Source organism: Lepidochelys kempii, chromosome 6 (genome assembly GCF_965140265.1).
Source record: "Lepidochelys kempii isolate rLepKem1 chromosome 6, rLepKem1.hap2, whole genome shotgun sequence".
In the NCBI taxonomy this organism is placed as follows: domain Eukaryota; kingdom Metazoa; phylum Chordata; order Testudines; family Cheloniidae; genus Lepidochelys; species Lepidochelys kempii.
Genome location: NC_133261.1, coordinates 51,413,601 through 51,430,822, shown reverse-complemented (window position 1 = coordinate 51,430,822; position 17,222 = coordinate 51,413,601). Strand labels below are relative to the sequence as shown.

Genomic DNA, 17,222 nt, shown 5'->3' with positions numbered 1-17,222 from the left:
GATCTCCTAGTTCACTTGTATCCATTGTGTACAGAAGCAAGGATTCGGTAATTTTGAAACAGAAATTATCAAAGTGGATCTCCAGATGCACTAACATCTGTTACAAAAGAACTCATGTTCAACCCCTTTTGAGGGTGATAGCACATTCCACAAGATCACTATCTACATCTATAGCCTTACTTAAGGATGTACCAATTTCAGACATCTGTAGAACAGCAACTTGGTCCTCTGTTCATACTTTTCCTAATCACTATGCCTTGGTGCCTTGGGTAAGATCAGATGCTGCTGTACACAATACAGTTCTCTTTTTTGTATTGGATTCTGCACTGAACCTCCTGCCTCCCTTAGGGAAGTACTGCTCAGGAGTCACCTGAAGTGGAGCACCCACAGAAGTATTACTGGAAGAAGAAGTTACTCACTTTACGTAGTGACTGGAGTTCTTCTAGGTGTGTGTCCCTGTGGGTGATCCATACCTGCCCTCCATCCCCTATGCTTCGGAATCTCCCTTGGGGGACTTTGCAGTTGGGAAAAACTGAGGGCGGTTCACCCACCTAGCTCCATATAGCCTTGGCATGAGCACAAGAATGTGTGGGGTGCAGGCTGAACGAGCACTGCTACCAAAAATCTCTGATCAAAGGCACAGGGGCACATGCACACCTAAAGTGGAATACCCAGAGCGGGACACCTCTCAAAGAACTCCAGTTACTGCACAAGGTGAATAATCCTCTCCATATATTGCCCTCAGAAATGGTTTTTAGGGAGAGATGAAAAAATGTGATATTTTTTTAAAATGTGTTTTCCTAGCTGTCACCAGCTAATCTGTTTTGCTCTGCTACGTATTGACCTAATATATTTTGGCTTCATATGATTTAGCATCAGTGGATGAATAAGAAATCCATTGAAATGTTTATTCTTTCTATTGACTTTGGAAAGGTACTTTGGAAAGCCGCATTAATCTACGGCTCACTGAAGCAGTAAAATATTCCCCCAAGAATTTTCTTTTGTAAATACTCTTGCATTAAACGGTTGTAAACTGGCTTGCTTTCAAATATTTGAAATTTTCTGTTTTAGTCTTCATTATTAATTATAGGTTTATAGCTGAGAGTAGTAACACTGGGTGCCCAAGGTTGGATACCAAATGGAGTTGTCCTTGACCAGCAAAAACAGGATGACGTGACGTTAGACTATTTGATGTGCTTTGGCAATGTTTGCCATTAATCTCCCATGAAATTGGAAGCATTGGGCCTGACTTTGCATTGCCCTGTCCCTTGTGTAGTCATTTGCTCCTTTGTAAAGTGAGCATAAAATGTTAAATCAGAATGGTAGCCTTTTACACCCCCTTTTGCATTTGTCAAAGTCAGATTCAGGACTCATATAATTTGTCAGACCACTCTGTTTATTAGCAAAGCGCTTTGCCAATGCACCCAGATATGTGAGCCCCTCTCTGAGGCTCAAGCTAACTTATTTATACAGCTAAGCCAAAGCCAATTTAACATAAGAGACAAAAGGAAGCAGAAACTGACAAATATACATACATATCTTATTTGCATACTAACGTTTACCAATCTCCTAGCTCAGTAGGAGCTCTAAGTTAATTAATTTGAGGACCTAATATAGTCCTGACAACTATATTTCAACAGACCCTTCAAGTAGCATTTCTTTAATGAATTATAATTTCAGAATAATTCATTCTACTTTCACAATCCCTCCTTTTGGTCAAGCTATGCAATGACCAACAATTACTGGGTTCCACATATCAATAATTCTTTATCTCTTTATTTATCAATGATATTTAAAATCATCAATTTTGACACAATTTTGGATACAACAGGAAAGTAACTGAAAACATACAAAAATTATTAGGATTTCAAACAGGCGAGTTAGGGCTCCCTGAAACAACCAGTTTTCTATGCCAGAGAAATTAGCCACTTCCATAAAGAACTTGGCTCTTCGTGAGGAAGATATGCGATTTGTTCTAAGTGGCTAGCACGATCTATTACCTCATTGGTGTTGTCTGGTATATACACACAGCAGTCTTTTCCAATGAGAGCACAAGTCCCTCCTTTTGCCGCCAGCACTATGTCCAATGCCTGATGGTTTTGGAGCGCCATCTGTCGGATTGCCCCTGTTTCTTTGGCCAGGGCTCTTAAACTTTCTCCGGTTTCATTTGCCATTATTTCAGCTACTGCTTGTAACCTTAGGAGCCTTTTTGCATGGTGTATTACTCCCCCTAATGGTATTAAGGAACCGCCAATGGCCTCTTCCCAGGTTAAAGGGCTTATGTTATTTACATACCATTGGGCATCTGTTAAGTCCCTTCTTTTTTGCCTGAAATTGCGGAGGCGTTCTCGAGGGAAGGTTCCTAGCACTCGGAATTGTGGGAAGAGTCGGGCGGGATAACAGATTCCTGACCAATTAGCTGGTAGTGCGGTATACGCTCTGGTCCCACACACCCAGTGATGGCCTATTAAGGCCGGGAAGGGTTGGTTGCACCCTTTTGTCATATAGGTGTTTGCAAAGGAGTAGTATCTCCCAAAGGATACAGGGTAATTCTCCTTACGAGGAGTGGTGTTATTTGCATGACATTGAAAGATTGTATTGTTTTCACTAAGGTTACTGTAGGGGGAACATGAGATTGATTTCTCTGTTTGATCCCAGGTTGAGAAAAATTTCATATCTCCATACCTGGCCTGCCACTTTTTAGTTTTGTTTGAATAATCCCATACACCATTGGCCACAATATGCTGAAGGCAACGGCTTTTCCCCAGATCCAGCCCTGTCCCATTACACACCCAACACCAATGACCTTTTCCCTCCACCACACTTATTCATTTAGATGCATTTATTCCCACCGCTTCCCAAGTGTCATTGCTGTTCCATATTTTGTTAAACGGACGAGGCCCTCCAGTGAGGTCTGGGGACTTGAGTGGGATAGCCAGGACAGGAACACCAGTTTGAGAGTGGGCTGGGATGTGGCTGCAGACCCAGCAATTAGAAATATTAAGGGTCTGAGCTATCCACACCTGCTGCTGGATAAAAGAATTGTCATTATGGTCTCCCTAGACCGTTAGATACCAGCAGCCGAGGAACAGCGTCTGCTTCTGGCAACCCTTACGAGAGCGTAGATTGTAAGGTATTGCAGACTGTTCCTCTACATCTTCTTCTGGAGTCAAAATTGACTCTGCGTTGTCCTGAGGTGATGATTGGTTCTCTGGGGATGGTGCCTTCTTACACTGTGAAGCATGTATCCACGCTGCGATGCCAGATAGTTTAACAATCATCTGTGTAGCAAGCAGTACCTGATGAGCACCCTTCCACCGGGGTTCCAAGGCATGCTTTCGATGATTGCGCCGTACGTAGACCCAATCATCTGGCTCGAGGTTGTGGCAAGCATTGGAGGTGGGTTCCGTGGGCCAGGCAGCTCGAACCTGTGAATAGAAGTGACTTACAGCTTGCATTAGTCCCTTGCAATACTGAAGGACCGCACTGTGAGTCAAGTTCAAATCTGGAACGGGAGTAATGGTAGTCATAGCTCGCATAGGACGTCCCATAACAATTTTAAAGGGACTTAATTTATGGCTTTGGGATGGAGTGGATCTCATGTCCATAAGGGCTCATGGTAAGGCTACTGGCCAGCTTAATCCTGTAGAGTCACAAATTTTAGCAAGCTTATTCTTAAGTACACCATTTTGTCTTTCAACTGCACCTGCACTCTGTGGGTGGTAGGGACAGTGCAACAGGGGTTTGATATGCAATATACGGTCCAGGTGTTGAACAAGTTGTCCAGTAAAATGAGTACCCCGATCACTGGACAGAGTAGCAGAAATTCCCTTGGCAGGCATAATATGATTTAACAAACATTTGGCAACAGACAGTGAGTCAGCCTTGCGACAAGGAAAGGCTTCACTCCAACCAGAGAATAAACATACCATAACAATATAAATTCATATTGTTGACACTTAGGCATTTGTACAAAATCAAGTTGCCAATGCAAGAACGGTGCTTGAGGCAGACCCCAGAACCCCTGGGCCACTTTTACAGGTTTACCAGTATGATGGCTTTGGCAAATGGTACAGGCTGCACAGTGGTGGGCTGCAAAAGAGCTAAAATGGGGGGCCCACCATCCTGTCTTAGTTACAGCAGAGACCATCCCCTCCTTTCCGACATGTGAAACACCGTGTAGCAGGGCGGCCAGAGATGGGTAGAGTGAAAAGGGGGCTACAAAGGCGGCAGTAGGTGAGCACCAAAAAGAATCGGGATGTAGAGAGCAACCTTGGGCAACCCAGGATTCTTTCTCGGTTTCTGGGGCAGAGTCTTGGAGCAGGGTGAGGTCAGTGAGGGACCAGGAGGGTAAGAGGAGAGCGGAGAACAAGGGAATCAGACATTTTGGCTAGGCGCGCTGCAGCAGCCACAGCACGCAGGCAGGGGGGTAAGCCTTGGGCAATAGGGTCTAAAGTGGCAGAGAAATAAGCCACTGGGCGGTTCTTTTCTCCATGCATCTAAGTGAGAACTCCAAGTACACACCCAGATTGCTCATGGCAGAAAAGGGTAAAAGGCTTAGAATAGTCAGGCAGCCCTAAGGCAGGGCCAGAAGCCAAACCCTGTTTGAGGGAAACGAAGGCAGAATTGGCCTCGGGGGCCACGGCATGGGGTCAGGCACAGAGAATCAAGTGAGTTCCTGGAGAGGTTTTGCAAGGGAGGCATATTGGGGAATCCATTGTCTGCAAAATCCAGCCATGCCTAAAAACTTCCGAACCTGGCGTGGGGAGCGGAGTCGGGGAAAGCTAAGGATAGCTTGGACGCGGGTGGGAGAAAGTGCACGGGAACCCTGGGAGAGGAGAAAGCCAAGGTATGTGACAGAAGCTTGACAGAGTTGTAGTTTAGAGCGAGAAGCTGTGTGACCCTTATTTGCTAGGGCAGTAAGGAGCACTAAAGAGTCAGTTTCAGACGCAGACAATGAAGGGGAACAGAGGAGTAGATCATCTACATATTGGACTAGTGTGGACCTGGACGGGACAACAAGATCAGCAAGGTCTCGGGCTAATGCTTGGGAAAAATATGATGGGCTTTCAGTATACCCCTGGGGCAGTGTGGTCCATGTGTACTGTTGCCCCTTGTAAGAAAAGGCAAACAGGAACTGGGAGTCAGGGTGAACCAGGACAGAAAAGAAAGCAGAGCACAAATTAACAAGAGTAAAATGAGTTGCATCTGGTGGGATAGAAGCCAGAATCTTTGAGAGAGGCAAGTTTTGATTCAGTCCACCTATGATTTACCTCTTCCCACCACTGCATGAAACAATCAACCTCTCCTTTTGCCAATTTAGTTTTAGGTTGGCCGAGTTTGTCTTTTAAGATGTCTACTCGGTCTTTGTCCCAAGATCCGAACAGTGGCTACTGAATTTTGGGATTCTCCTGAATTAGCCTAGACCATTTTTCCAGAAATTTACAGGAGTCCGGACCCTTCCTAAAATACATAAACTGAGCCGGCGTTCCTTTAGGGAACTGTCCCGACTTAGATGTCTGGTTATCCGTACAGGAGGACTTTACACACCAATCACACAAGAAGAAAAGTCGGGTTCGTCAGAGCGATGCCTGGTGCAACACACAAAAGGAGCCCACAGGCTACTGCCTCAATCGCCCTTGCTTTCACACAAAGGGTTTTACCCAAGGCGCGGTGCGGCTGCGATTCTGCAGATTTCACTCACTCAGACCGTGGGGACAGGAACCCTTTGGTCAGCCAATCCCTGGATGGAGACGGCGCCCAGACTCAAACACACCACAGGGAGGACGGATAGACACAGAGACAAGACAGTCCTCAGTTCAGACAAAACACAGAAATAATTACCTGACCAGAATCCTGATGTCAGATCCCGGGATCCCTACCAGAACAGAGTGGGAACCAACAGGTTCGATGGCGTAGATTTCCTGTGGTCATGCACCCTTCCATTCTGGCGGAGGACCGCTCAGGCCAAATGCCCAGGTGCCGGCTTGCCATGGCTGTCCTAAGATCAGTCAGGAGTCACACGACCCCAGTGAAGATTGCCATCTCGGTGGAACCTCCAAATTGTCAAAGTCAGGTTCAGGACTCACATAATTTGTCAGACCACTCTGTTTTATTAGCAAAGCGCTTTGCCAATGCACCCAGATATGTGAGCCCCTCTCTAAGGCTCAAGCTAACTTATTTATACAGCAAAGCCAAAGCCAATTTAACATAAGAGACAAAAGGAAGCAGAAACTGACAAATATACATACATATCTTATTTGCATACTAACGTTTACCAATCTCCTAGCTCAGTAGGAGCTCTAAGTTAATTAGTTTGAGGACCCATTGTCTCACACTCCTTAATGTTTCTTTTCCTGACAACTATATTTCAACAAACCCTTCAAGTAGCATTTCTTTAATGAATTATAATTTCAATATAATTCATTCTACTTTCACACATTCAAATTGCACTGGTGTAATTGACTGCACAAGGTGTTGGGCAATGGAGAATCAGCATTGTTGAATATATTTGGCTCAGATTGTATCCTGAAACACCATAGTAAAATGTTCTTCTAGTATTTCTCTACCCCATTCACCAAATACACTGGGGCCCAATATTGAGGTCTTTACACAGTCAGGGCATCCATTGAAGTTCACAGGTCAAAGGTAGATCTTAATTTTTATTCAGTCCTGGCTCAGGCAAACTGCCACTGAAGTCAGTGGGAATTGTCTGAGTAAACTGAGCCAATTTAAATATGGACTTTAGGATTTCCCCGGGATGTCTTTGCTGACAAATCTACTCCCTTGAGAGCTTCATGGTATAGTGAAGTTAACCCAATATTTGTGGTAGGAAAAGTATGTTGTAGACAGCCTGGGGTATCATGACTTCTGGATTCCCACTGAATTGTTTTGTGAATGACTTTGACCAAATTGATCAACCTTCTGTGCTTAGCTTGCCTCTTTTGTAAAATGCCTATGGTACTTGCCTAACAGTGTGAGTAAACCTGGCTGGGAAATGATTTTTCCCCCCTTTGAAAAATACTGATGAAAATAAAAAAAAATATTTTTTGTTGAAAATTTTCTTAGATTTGTTTGTGGGGTTTCATTGAAAAATGGTGAAAAAATATTTGTGGTTTTTGGCAAGTGAAAACTGAAAAATGTTGGTGTTTGGTTGGCAAAAAATACAAAGCAATTTTTTAATGAAAATCTGAAAAATTTAACTGAAAATGGACATTTCCATTTTGGAAAAAAGGTATTGGTGTGTGTTTGAAAAAAGATTGAAAGAAATTTTTCTACCAGTTCTGCGTATGAGACCTTTGATGAAGATGCTGTAGAAATATAAAGCTAGACACCTTGGTTCAAAGCTACTTAGTTTACAAGTGAAAATGTGTTTGGTTTTAGCCTACTCCATACTAGATGTTTGCCAACATCACAAAAATCTGTATTCAGTTTAGCATGACTGGAGGTTTGCTATAGCCAGGATTGCAATAGTGTTGATGTCAATGGACATTGACAGGCCTGGGGCAAGGCATCCACTATATCTGCATGCACTAAGTCTGGCTCCATGCAGTATTATCAGTCCTTCACTTCCATGAAATAGTCTGCATATTTGCGTATCCATACTGATGCGTCTCACCCAAAAAGCCTTTCTTTGGACAAAGCCTTTCTTTCTTTCCTGCTACCTCCCCACAATTCATCAGTGAAATGTACAGGCAGTCCTTGGACTTAAGACACAATTGGTTCCTGAAAATTGCGTCATAAGTCAAAATGTCATAACTCAGAACTGCAACATACTCCCCACTGAGGGACTGAGCATCATAAAGTTGAAACCAATCGTCATAAGTCAAATCAGGGTGTCAATTCAGAAACGTTGTAAGTGCCGTTCGTCATAAGTTGAACATTGTAAAGTCAAGGACTGCCTGTATTTCAAATAGTTTGTGCCTGTCAGACCATTCTGTTCTTTTAATAATGTAGCTTTTTTGAAGTCATATCCATACATTTTGTACAAATAAGACTCACAATACATCAACCATTCTGTTAGCATTACATTTAATTTGGAAGCTCTTTTTATATCTACATTATTCTATTGAAAGTACTGTTTGTACTGGGAAAACTACTCCCTGGAGACAGACTTAATCCAAATGTAGTTTACAACATTACCATTTAGGATCAAGGCTGGTACTCTTGTCATCTATTCTGGATCCTTTTGAAGATTGGGTGTGACATGGAAGAAAGGTCATCTCGCTTTCCCCCCGCCCCTCTTTCTTTAGTGAACTGCTAACCACATTTATTTCCATTGCACTCTGCCAACTCATACAAATGGGGGGAGGGAAAAAGAGGTAAGAGAAAACAGATAACTTCATTGTTAAGTGTACATTATCTTAAAAAATGCACTAAAACCTCAATCTGAACCATGTTTGAAACTTTACCTATAATTTGCCTTTGTCTTGTGTTTTGTGTTGATAGCCATATGAAGTAAGAGAAACTGAACATGCCTCGCAGTCCAACATCAAGTGAAGATGAGATGGCACAAAGCTTTTCAGATTATTCTGCTGAATCTGAATCAGACAGCTCCAAAGAAGAAACTATTTATGATACTATCAGGGCTACATCAGAGAAACCAAGCAGCAGAATGGAAGACAGTAGGAGCAACACATTAGTGATACGAATTATAATACCTGACCTACAGCAAACGGTAAGGGGAATTGCATTATAAGGTTTTTAAATGTTTGGCCAGATCCTCAGTTGTGGGTAAATTGAAGTCAATAGAGTATTTCAATTTCTATTACCTGAAGATCTGGCTTATGCTAAAATGTTCATAGTGTCTAAGACTGATGTCCTATTTTGTTTTGACATCCAAGTTACAACCCAAGTGAGACATCAGAATGGGTGTTTGTCCTAAAGAGATTATACTGACAGGCAGCCCAGGCAATACAGTCAGTCTCACATATGTACTTAATGAAAGCTGTGACCTTATGTCTAAAATGTTTTTAAGACGGGTCAGACCAGGGAAGTTTCAGAAGGTCTGTGAACAGCTGACAACAAGAAGAGCTAGAGAACTATAACCACAATGGAACACAGATTGAAAACAGAATTCAGATGCCATCTCTAAAGCTGCCTGGCACCTCAGCATCTTTTACATTTTCTCTTCCCATGACACTGTAGAGAACTGTTTGTTAGCTTGTGGACCCTGAGGTGAGGGTGAGAAGCTCATCAAAATCTCTTCCCCACCTTACCCCCCACCTTACCAAAAAAAGAGAGAGAGAAGGAGACAGGTAGGGATAGATTTCTCCTGCTGTTGCCATCCTTCCCATCATGCCTGCACCTCAGCACATTCAGCTGGGGGAAGTGGCTGCCTGGATCCCACATTCCTGCTGCCCATCTGGGTACACATGCTATTTACAGGTGACCTGCAGGGGAAACATAAAACATGGCCCCTAGGGAGGTTTGATCATTGTGGTTTCATAAATACCCACTCTTCCCTGCTCCCCAACTGTTACAATAGCTATAATGATCTCATCTTGGAGAATTTCCTGGGAATTAATAATTGACTTTACCTGGGACTGTGAGCTGTCCTAGTTTATGATTAATTCCCTGGATAATCTTGGGCATTCTTGAGTGCTGTTTCCTAAATTAGCATTTTGATAATTGACAGTAGGCGTCACACTTTATAAATTTATTTTTATTTTCAATGATGATTATATAGATAGCACGTCTGCAGAACAGAATTTATGTCATTTCATGCTGCCATTTATGGTATATGCATGTTAAAAGCTGAAACTATTTCTTCAGTTGACAGGGAGGGGTTAACTCTCTCATCTTGATAGAGGAAGGCTCTTAGGCTATGACTGCACTAGAGAGCTTACACTGGCACAGCTGCACTGATGCAGCTGCGATGCTGTAGTGCTTCTAGTGCAAACGCTCTAAACCACCGTTGGGAGAGAGCTCTCCCGTTGACTTAATCGCTCCAGCCTCCGTGAGTGGCAGTAGCTATGTCGGCAGGAGAAGCTCTCCCACTGACATAGCACGGTCCACTCCAGCGCTTAGGTCGATGCAACTTTTTCACGCCCCTGAGCGACATAACTTACACCCACTGAAGCTGTAGCATGTACCCCCCCCAAAAAAAATTATTTGCTTCCGGTCAACCTGAAACTAAAATTTTTTAGCAAAATGAAAAAGTCAAAAAACTGTTGCTTCACGTCAAACTTGTTCAGACTGGAAATGAAACATTTCATTTTATTTGAGTTTTTTTAACCTTTTTAAAAAATAAAATGGAAATACATTTTGAAAAAAAGAGCCCACCTGAGGGTGCATTTTTTGGAAAAATAAAGTTTTGTCCAAAAATTTCACTCAGCTCTAATCTAAGTACTTATATGCACCCCATCACTGCCAAACCACTTTAGGTACCTAAATAAAGGCCAGATTTTTGGAAGTGTTCAGCACCCAGCTGTTCCTCTGGTGACATTTGTGGCCAGGTTATTCTGAAAGTCTGGCCCAAATGATGGACCCTGAGCTCTTTTTAAAATTTCAGCCCAACGTCACATAAATCTGTGGTGGAGTTGAGAACTGTGCCCAAATCCTCTGGCTTTCTAGAGCACTGCTTGAAACATGCAACCATCCCCTACTCTGGTTCCCACTGAAGTCAGTGGCAGAACTCCCATTGACTTGTATGGTACAGGATTAGGTTGTATACTGTTTAATGATTGGGGTCTAAGAAGGGGAAGTGCTGTGGGGTGGTGGGTCTTGAATAAGAAAAGGAGGTTCTCTAAGAAGAAGCAGGAGTTGAGGAGAGTCAGGGTGGTTTTCCTGTTTTACTCTGGAACTTGGTTGCATTGAGCCTGCAGACTTTTGTTGTGGATTTGGCAGAAGGAAGTCCTGTTGTGTTTGACACTTAAATGGATCATATGTAAAAATATTTATTCTTATGGCTTGCAATAAAGTCCTCCAGTGTGGTTTTTAGAGTCTACCTTGGCATGACTAGAACTCCATTCCTGCTTCCACCAGCCCATCTTTTGATTAAAATGGCTACCTCAAGTCAGTTTTACGCTTAATTATTGTTATACCTTAATTGTATTGGTGCTTTGCAGCATGGTTCTTGATTTTTATTGTTTAATGACTTAGGCCCCAGAACTTTGATCTGATCTGAGCAGGTAGATTCCTACACCTGAACATAGCCCCACTGTCCTGCCCACTTCAAAATGTTTAAATTTGTTAACTCTGGACCGAAAATGGATTTTGTGAATATGGGCCATTTTGCTGGCTTCATAGAACTGCATTGCCTGCTAATAGCTTCGTTACAACACAAAATTCTCTTCATGTGAATGGCGGAAACTGAGTATTGTGCTTTATTTAGCAGTGACATTTCAAAGGCTTATATAAAGGTGTTGATGAGGTGCAACTGCTTTGCTTTGCTGTTACTTTGTTGTCATAGATTTAATTTAGCTTTTTTATTTTGTCCATGCCATATCCATCTCCCACACATTTCAGTTCTCAATAGACAACTGTAGTATTACTAAAGGATTTGAATTCCATTTATCAGTGCTCCTTTGCTCTTAAAGAGTGCTAGAAAGATACTAGCTGAGTTGAAGAACTCTCAGTTCATGAATTATTTCTGATATGTAACAATAATAAAGCTATTTGACAACGCTTTCTACTTCTAGTCCTACCCATCTCAAAACACTTTACAAACATTAATAAACCAGATGTAGCTTTCAATTACTCCAGATTCGGGCTGGTTGAAAAATGTCCATCAAAACTTTTTTTTCAACAGAAGATTGGGTTTTCGATTAAACAATAATTTCAGCAGAAAGTATCTGCTTTCCTCAAAATGTTCATGTTTTTATAGGGAAAAAACTCCTCCAAAATGTTCCGGGTTTGGGTTTTTGTTTTTCCAACACAAATGCATTTTTTTCTCCTTTTCATCAAAAATGTACATAAAAATAAACCCAATTTTCCAAACAACTGTAACTCCAGATGTACACTGGCAGTGAGATCAAAAGTAAGCCCAATATATTCAATACCACTGTGATGGTAGGACTGCATTATTGTTTCCATTTTACTGGCCAGAAACTGAGACTTAGAAAGGTTAAGTGAAGTGTCCTAGGTTACACTTAAAGGCTGTGGCAGAGCCAGGAATAGATTTCAAATCTCCAGTTCTGTATTTTAGCTACAAGCCAAACACAATCTTCTCCCCCACTCCCTATATAATTACAATTACTCTAGAAAAGATGTTTTAAAATTATACTGCTTAATCAAAGGAGAACAAAATTGCATCAAATTACTTTTGTGTTTTGGTTCTTGACTATCATTTCAGAATAGAGGTTCAGACTAAATCAGCTTTTTAAAAAAAGCTAATTTCAGTACTTTGAATAAATGGCTGATTTTCTATTTTTAACAAAGGCTTATCCTCCTTCTACAGTGACTGTGTGTTCATCACTTTTATTTCATTGTGCATGTTAGATCAAACATTGAACATCATAGGGAAAGATGTGTTACTGTACAAAAACCTGTACATTTTCACCAGCTCTGTGAATTTTACCTTCCTATGCTTTTATTCTGACCTGGAACTCTAACATATTTGTCAGCTGCAGCAGCATAAATATTGTAAGCCTTGAAAAGGCTTCAGCAAACTCACTGAAGCTTATAAGTTTCAGAGTAGCAGCCGTGTTAGCCTGTATTCGCAAAAAGAAAAAGAGTACTTGTGGCACCTTAGAGACTAAGGTGCCACAAGTACTCCTTTTCTTTTTGAAGCTTATAAGTAGTTCTATTTTTCAACGGTTGCAGTAGTTCTTTATTTGTCTATTTATGGTAATATAGTCATTTCTTTTTGTCTCTGTTCATTGTCTCTGTTATTTGAGGAATATGTTATCCTTACTGCATGTGTGTAGCACACATTACAGCAAGTGAAGATTGTGTTCACACCAAGAAAAGGCATTAAACTAAGTATATAAAATAATTTCTGAAATCATTTCTAGTACCAAGGAAATGGAGGGCACAGACTGCTTCAACACAGTTTACACATAAACAGCACAATTATTACAAAAAGCTGTTTTATTTTGGTTGCACAGGCAGAGTAAGAAGAAGCCAGGAATGCAAAATGTATGGCCAAGAGCCACATTAACTCAGCCATGTTGTACTTCCTGTATATTTTAGGGTAGATATTTTATGAGAAAAATAGTGTAATGCAATGGGCCAAACTGTATTTGGCCTTTGAGTGAGTGTATAGTTGAAGGAAAGCTGTGAAGAATCTCCCCGGTTGCCCTTAAGCCCTTTGTGTAGAAGCAGGGCTGAGTTGTAATCTCTTTGAGGCAGGGACTGTCATTTACTATGTGTCTGGGCAGTGTTTAGCACAATAAGGTCTCCAACCTGCTCAAGACCTCTCTAGATATTATTGCAGTAGAAATAAATAATAGTAAGTACAGTCTTTGCATTTTCTTGACTATGGGGAGTATTTCCTGCTAGTGTCCTGGGGTGCAGGTCACCCTTAAAGAATGGGAAGCAAGTAGGATCAGGCCTCTTTTCCCAGGAAAGAGTTTGCACCTTCTTAAGTGAAGGGACAGCAGCGGAGATTGTGTCCCTGCCTGACTCATGGTGCAGCCATGTGACTTTACTTAGAGCTGTGTTTAAAATGGCCGTAAGAGACATATTTAACATGAAAGAGGTGACTAGACAATAGTATACATAATGAGTGTGGTCAAATTAATATTTTATGAGATCCTTTGCTTTTGTGTTTCCTGACAATTTGTGATTTTAACAGTGTGTCTTTAAAGTTGCTCTCACTCCGATTTTTACATTTAATTTCCTTGGTATTTTAAGAACAATGAATAATTAAAAAAAAATTCCAAATTACTCAAACTGCAGTACTTACAAAAGTCACTTATAAGTTCACTGAATCCACAAGTGGTGCTTAACTAGCTGTGCTTGCATGCACAGTACATTCTTAAGTAAACATGAGTAGAAGTAGGCCAGAACTTTAAATCCATATTAAGGCATTTAAACAGGTGACCTAGTTTTCAATAGTGTTGAGCATTAATTTCACTATGTGCTTTGCACTTTTGAAAAATCAGCCCATATATATAGGTGCCTAACTATGGATGTAGGAACCTAAGTTTAGGTTCTCCCCAACCCGCACTCCCCTCTTAAAAAGAAAATCTTGGTCTTAAGGTCTTTTTTCTGTGGTGCACTCTCAGTACATAGTTTTCAAAAGGGTATGTTTTGGTTAACTAATGGATAGATAAGGAGTACTTGTGGCACCTTAGAGACTAACCAATTTATTTGAGCATAAGCTTTCGTATACCTCCACCCACCCCACACTCCTGCTGCAGGAGAGTGAGTTTGTGTGTGTGTGTGTTTTTTGGGGAGGAGGTGTGAGAAAACCTGGATTTGTGCTGGAAATGGCCCACCTTGATTTTCATATACACTGTAAGGAGAGTGGTCACTTTGGATAAGCTATTACCAGCAGGAGAGTGAGTTTGTGTGTGTGGTTTTTGGAAAAAGGGGCGGGGGGTGAGAGAACCTGGATTTGTGCTGGAAATGGCCCACCTTGATTATCATACACATTGTAAAGAGAGTGGTCACTTTGGATGGGCTATTACCAGCAGGAGAGCGAGTTTGTGTGTGTGGGGGGGCGGAGGGTGAGAAAACCTGGATTTGTGCTGGAAATGGCCCAACTTGATTATCATACTCATTGTAAGGAGAGTGATCACTTTAGATAAGCTATTACCAGCAGGAGAGTGAGGTGGGAGGAGGTATTGTTTCATGGTCTCTGTGAATATAATGTCTTCTGCAGTTTCCACAGTATGCATCCGATGAAGTGAGCTGTAGCTCACGAAAGCTTATGCTCAAATAAATTGGTTAGTCTCTAAGGTGCCACAAGTACTCCTTTTCTTTTTGCGAATACAGACTAACACGGCTGTTACGCTGAAACCTAATGGATAGATATATTTCAAAACACACAAAGACTCATCTCTAATGAGGACTGTGTCTCTGAGTTTTTGTGAATATGTCAAGTTTCAAATTTCACCTCTCTTTCAGTAGCCGTGGTTTTACCAAAAAAAAAAAAAAAAAAGTAGTGAAATTTTCTTTTAAGTGTTTTAGTTTATTCACTACCCCATAACTCAAAAACAACTCAATAAGATTTCTCTTAAACTTTTCAAAAATCTTTGAAAGTTGTGGATCTGTGTGTGAAATCAGGGAATTACAATACACATTGTATTGCAATTTCTCAGTTATAACTGTTGTGACTGCACAATCATTGTGATATAAAGATGTAAATGTGTACTTATTTGCATACATATTTCTCCTGATGACTCTTTTGGAGTTAAATCACTCTTATTTTCTGGTTTTAATGGTGAATGGTCTAGGGCATCGTGGTGCATCCTTCTTTGTATCACGTACTGACCTACTGTCCCTTTACCCCTACCAAAAAGGTTATTACCTCCAAGACCATTCCATGGAACAGCTGATGGGGCTGGGGGAAAGCGTAATTGCAAGCGTGTTCAAATATCACCTTACCTCAAATGGGCTGGCAACAGAGTATTGGCCTGAGAATGAGCATGAGGTCTGCAGAGATCATTCAAGACACCGGTCAAACTTGACTTATTTTTATAATGAAACTCAAACTTTGTTCCTCAGCTTCTTAAGTTTGCCTCTCTTTCAAACTTGCTGTCGTAAAAAAAATCATCGAGCTTTTAACTACTTGAAGCTATATTCTATATCTCTGAACTGCAATTTGCTCTCTTTCCTCAAACTCTTAGAAGTGGCAGTAAGTGTTTTAGTGTAGTGATTGGAAGGTAGAGTCTTCAGTCTGCCCTCAGAACTGCCTTTCATTTCCTCAAGCAGAAACTAGATTCTAAGTTGAATTCATTCACTTAATAATTCTAGATAGCCTATTATTAGTCATGTATTGTGTGTAACTTTCATGTGCATGGGGATGAATGCAGAGCACAGTGCCCAGCCAAGTGCTGGGCAGATGTTTTAGAGGATGTAAAGGAGAAGAATACTCCTCGGCCTAAGATATGGAACCTCTGTGGCCTCTGCCGCAGAACCATCCCTATGTGGGGAGTGGGGAACAGGAAGATCTGCATAGGGGCTTCTCCTCTGACACGTTTCCAACTTGGACCCAACCACATTCTGTCCCCTCATGCTTTGTCTTCCCTTCTACATCTCCTCCATTATTAATGCCTGCAGAACTTCCCCAGAGGAAGGAACTAGTTTTACCCTTAAGTGCATGGTTAAGCATTTGTTTAGTGTGTTTTTCATGAATCGTATTCATTACCCACTTGCACATACTAAAATGCCATTGGAAGGTTCAGCACCAGTTATGCTTCTCAGGTGCTTCTTGCTTATGTTTTTATTACACACTATGTAAAATTTAGAGCAAATCCCTGCTTTCTTTTTCTTACTGTTGGAAATCCTTTTTTTTTTTTTTTTTTTATGGTATAGGAGCTACAGATGCTGCTCTCTTGTGATCTAAAAGTTCTCTCCTCTGGTTTTACTAGTTTTGTAAACCTCAATTTTTCATGTCAGAAAGATCAGCAGCCTCTTCATGAGATGATCCTTTCTCTAGGTAGCTTGCTTATTATTTACATGTGCTTAAAAATGGACATTCGGATCAGGTTGTGGTTGTAAGATTGTTGGGATGTGAAAGATTGTGGCCTCCTTGGAACAGGAATTGTTGTTCCTCTGCATTGTGCCCAGTGCTGAGCACTTTGTAAATGCTAAATAAATAATAGTAAACGGTTACACATCAAGCCAAATATTTGTCTGTGCCAAGGTGCCCGTAATATTTTTGTTGTTCTTTGATTCTTCTTAAAAATGTCTTTAAAAGAGCATTTTTGTGAACTAAACTATGAACTAAAGATTCTGAATGGGGCTGCAAAGATGCACTGAGGGCAAAATTTGGCTCCTATGGGGTAGTTGGGTTGGGTATGGGGTATTCTAATGTGAGAGGCTGAAAATAGCAATAGGAACTTGGAGAAGAAGGTGCCAGAAGAATGTGGTATTTGTAGGCATTTAGTTATAGGCCAGGTCTACACTACATACCTATATTGGTATAACTACCTTGCTCAGGAGTGTGAAAAATCCACACCCCTGAGCAATGTAGTTACAGTGATATAACCCCGTGTATAGACAGTGCTGTGTCAGTCCGAGAGCTTCTCTTGCAGACATACCTAGCACCTCATTGGGAGGTTGATTAACTACGCTGACGAGAAGAGCCACTGTAGCGCAGTATGTGAAGA

At 41.3% G+C, this 17,222-nt stretch overlaps 1 protein-coding gene across 4 annotated transcripts in view; it reads left to right on the top strand.

Annotated features, from left to right (window-relative positions):
• Window positions 1-17,222, top strand: part of SHANK2 (SH3 and multiple ankyrin repeat domains 2) — a 613,416-nt gene that overhangs the window by 87,000 nt on the left and 509,194 nt on the right. For all 4 annotated transcript variants that reach the window (XM_073347891.1, XM_073347893.1, XM_073347892.1 and 1 more), the window contains one exon: window positions 8,449-8,677. In XM_073347891.1, coding sequence (XP_073203992.1) covers window positions 8,474-8,677 — 204 coding nt within the window. In that variant the 5' untranslated portion in view covers window positions 8,449-8,473. The remainder of the gene's footprint in view (window positions 1-8,448; window positions 8,678-17,222) is intronic.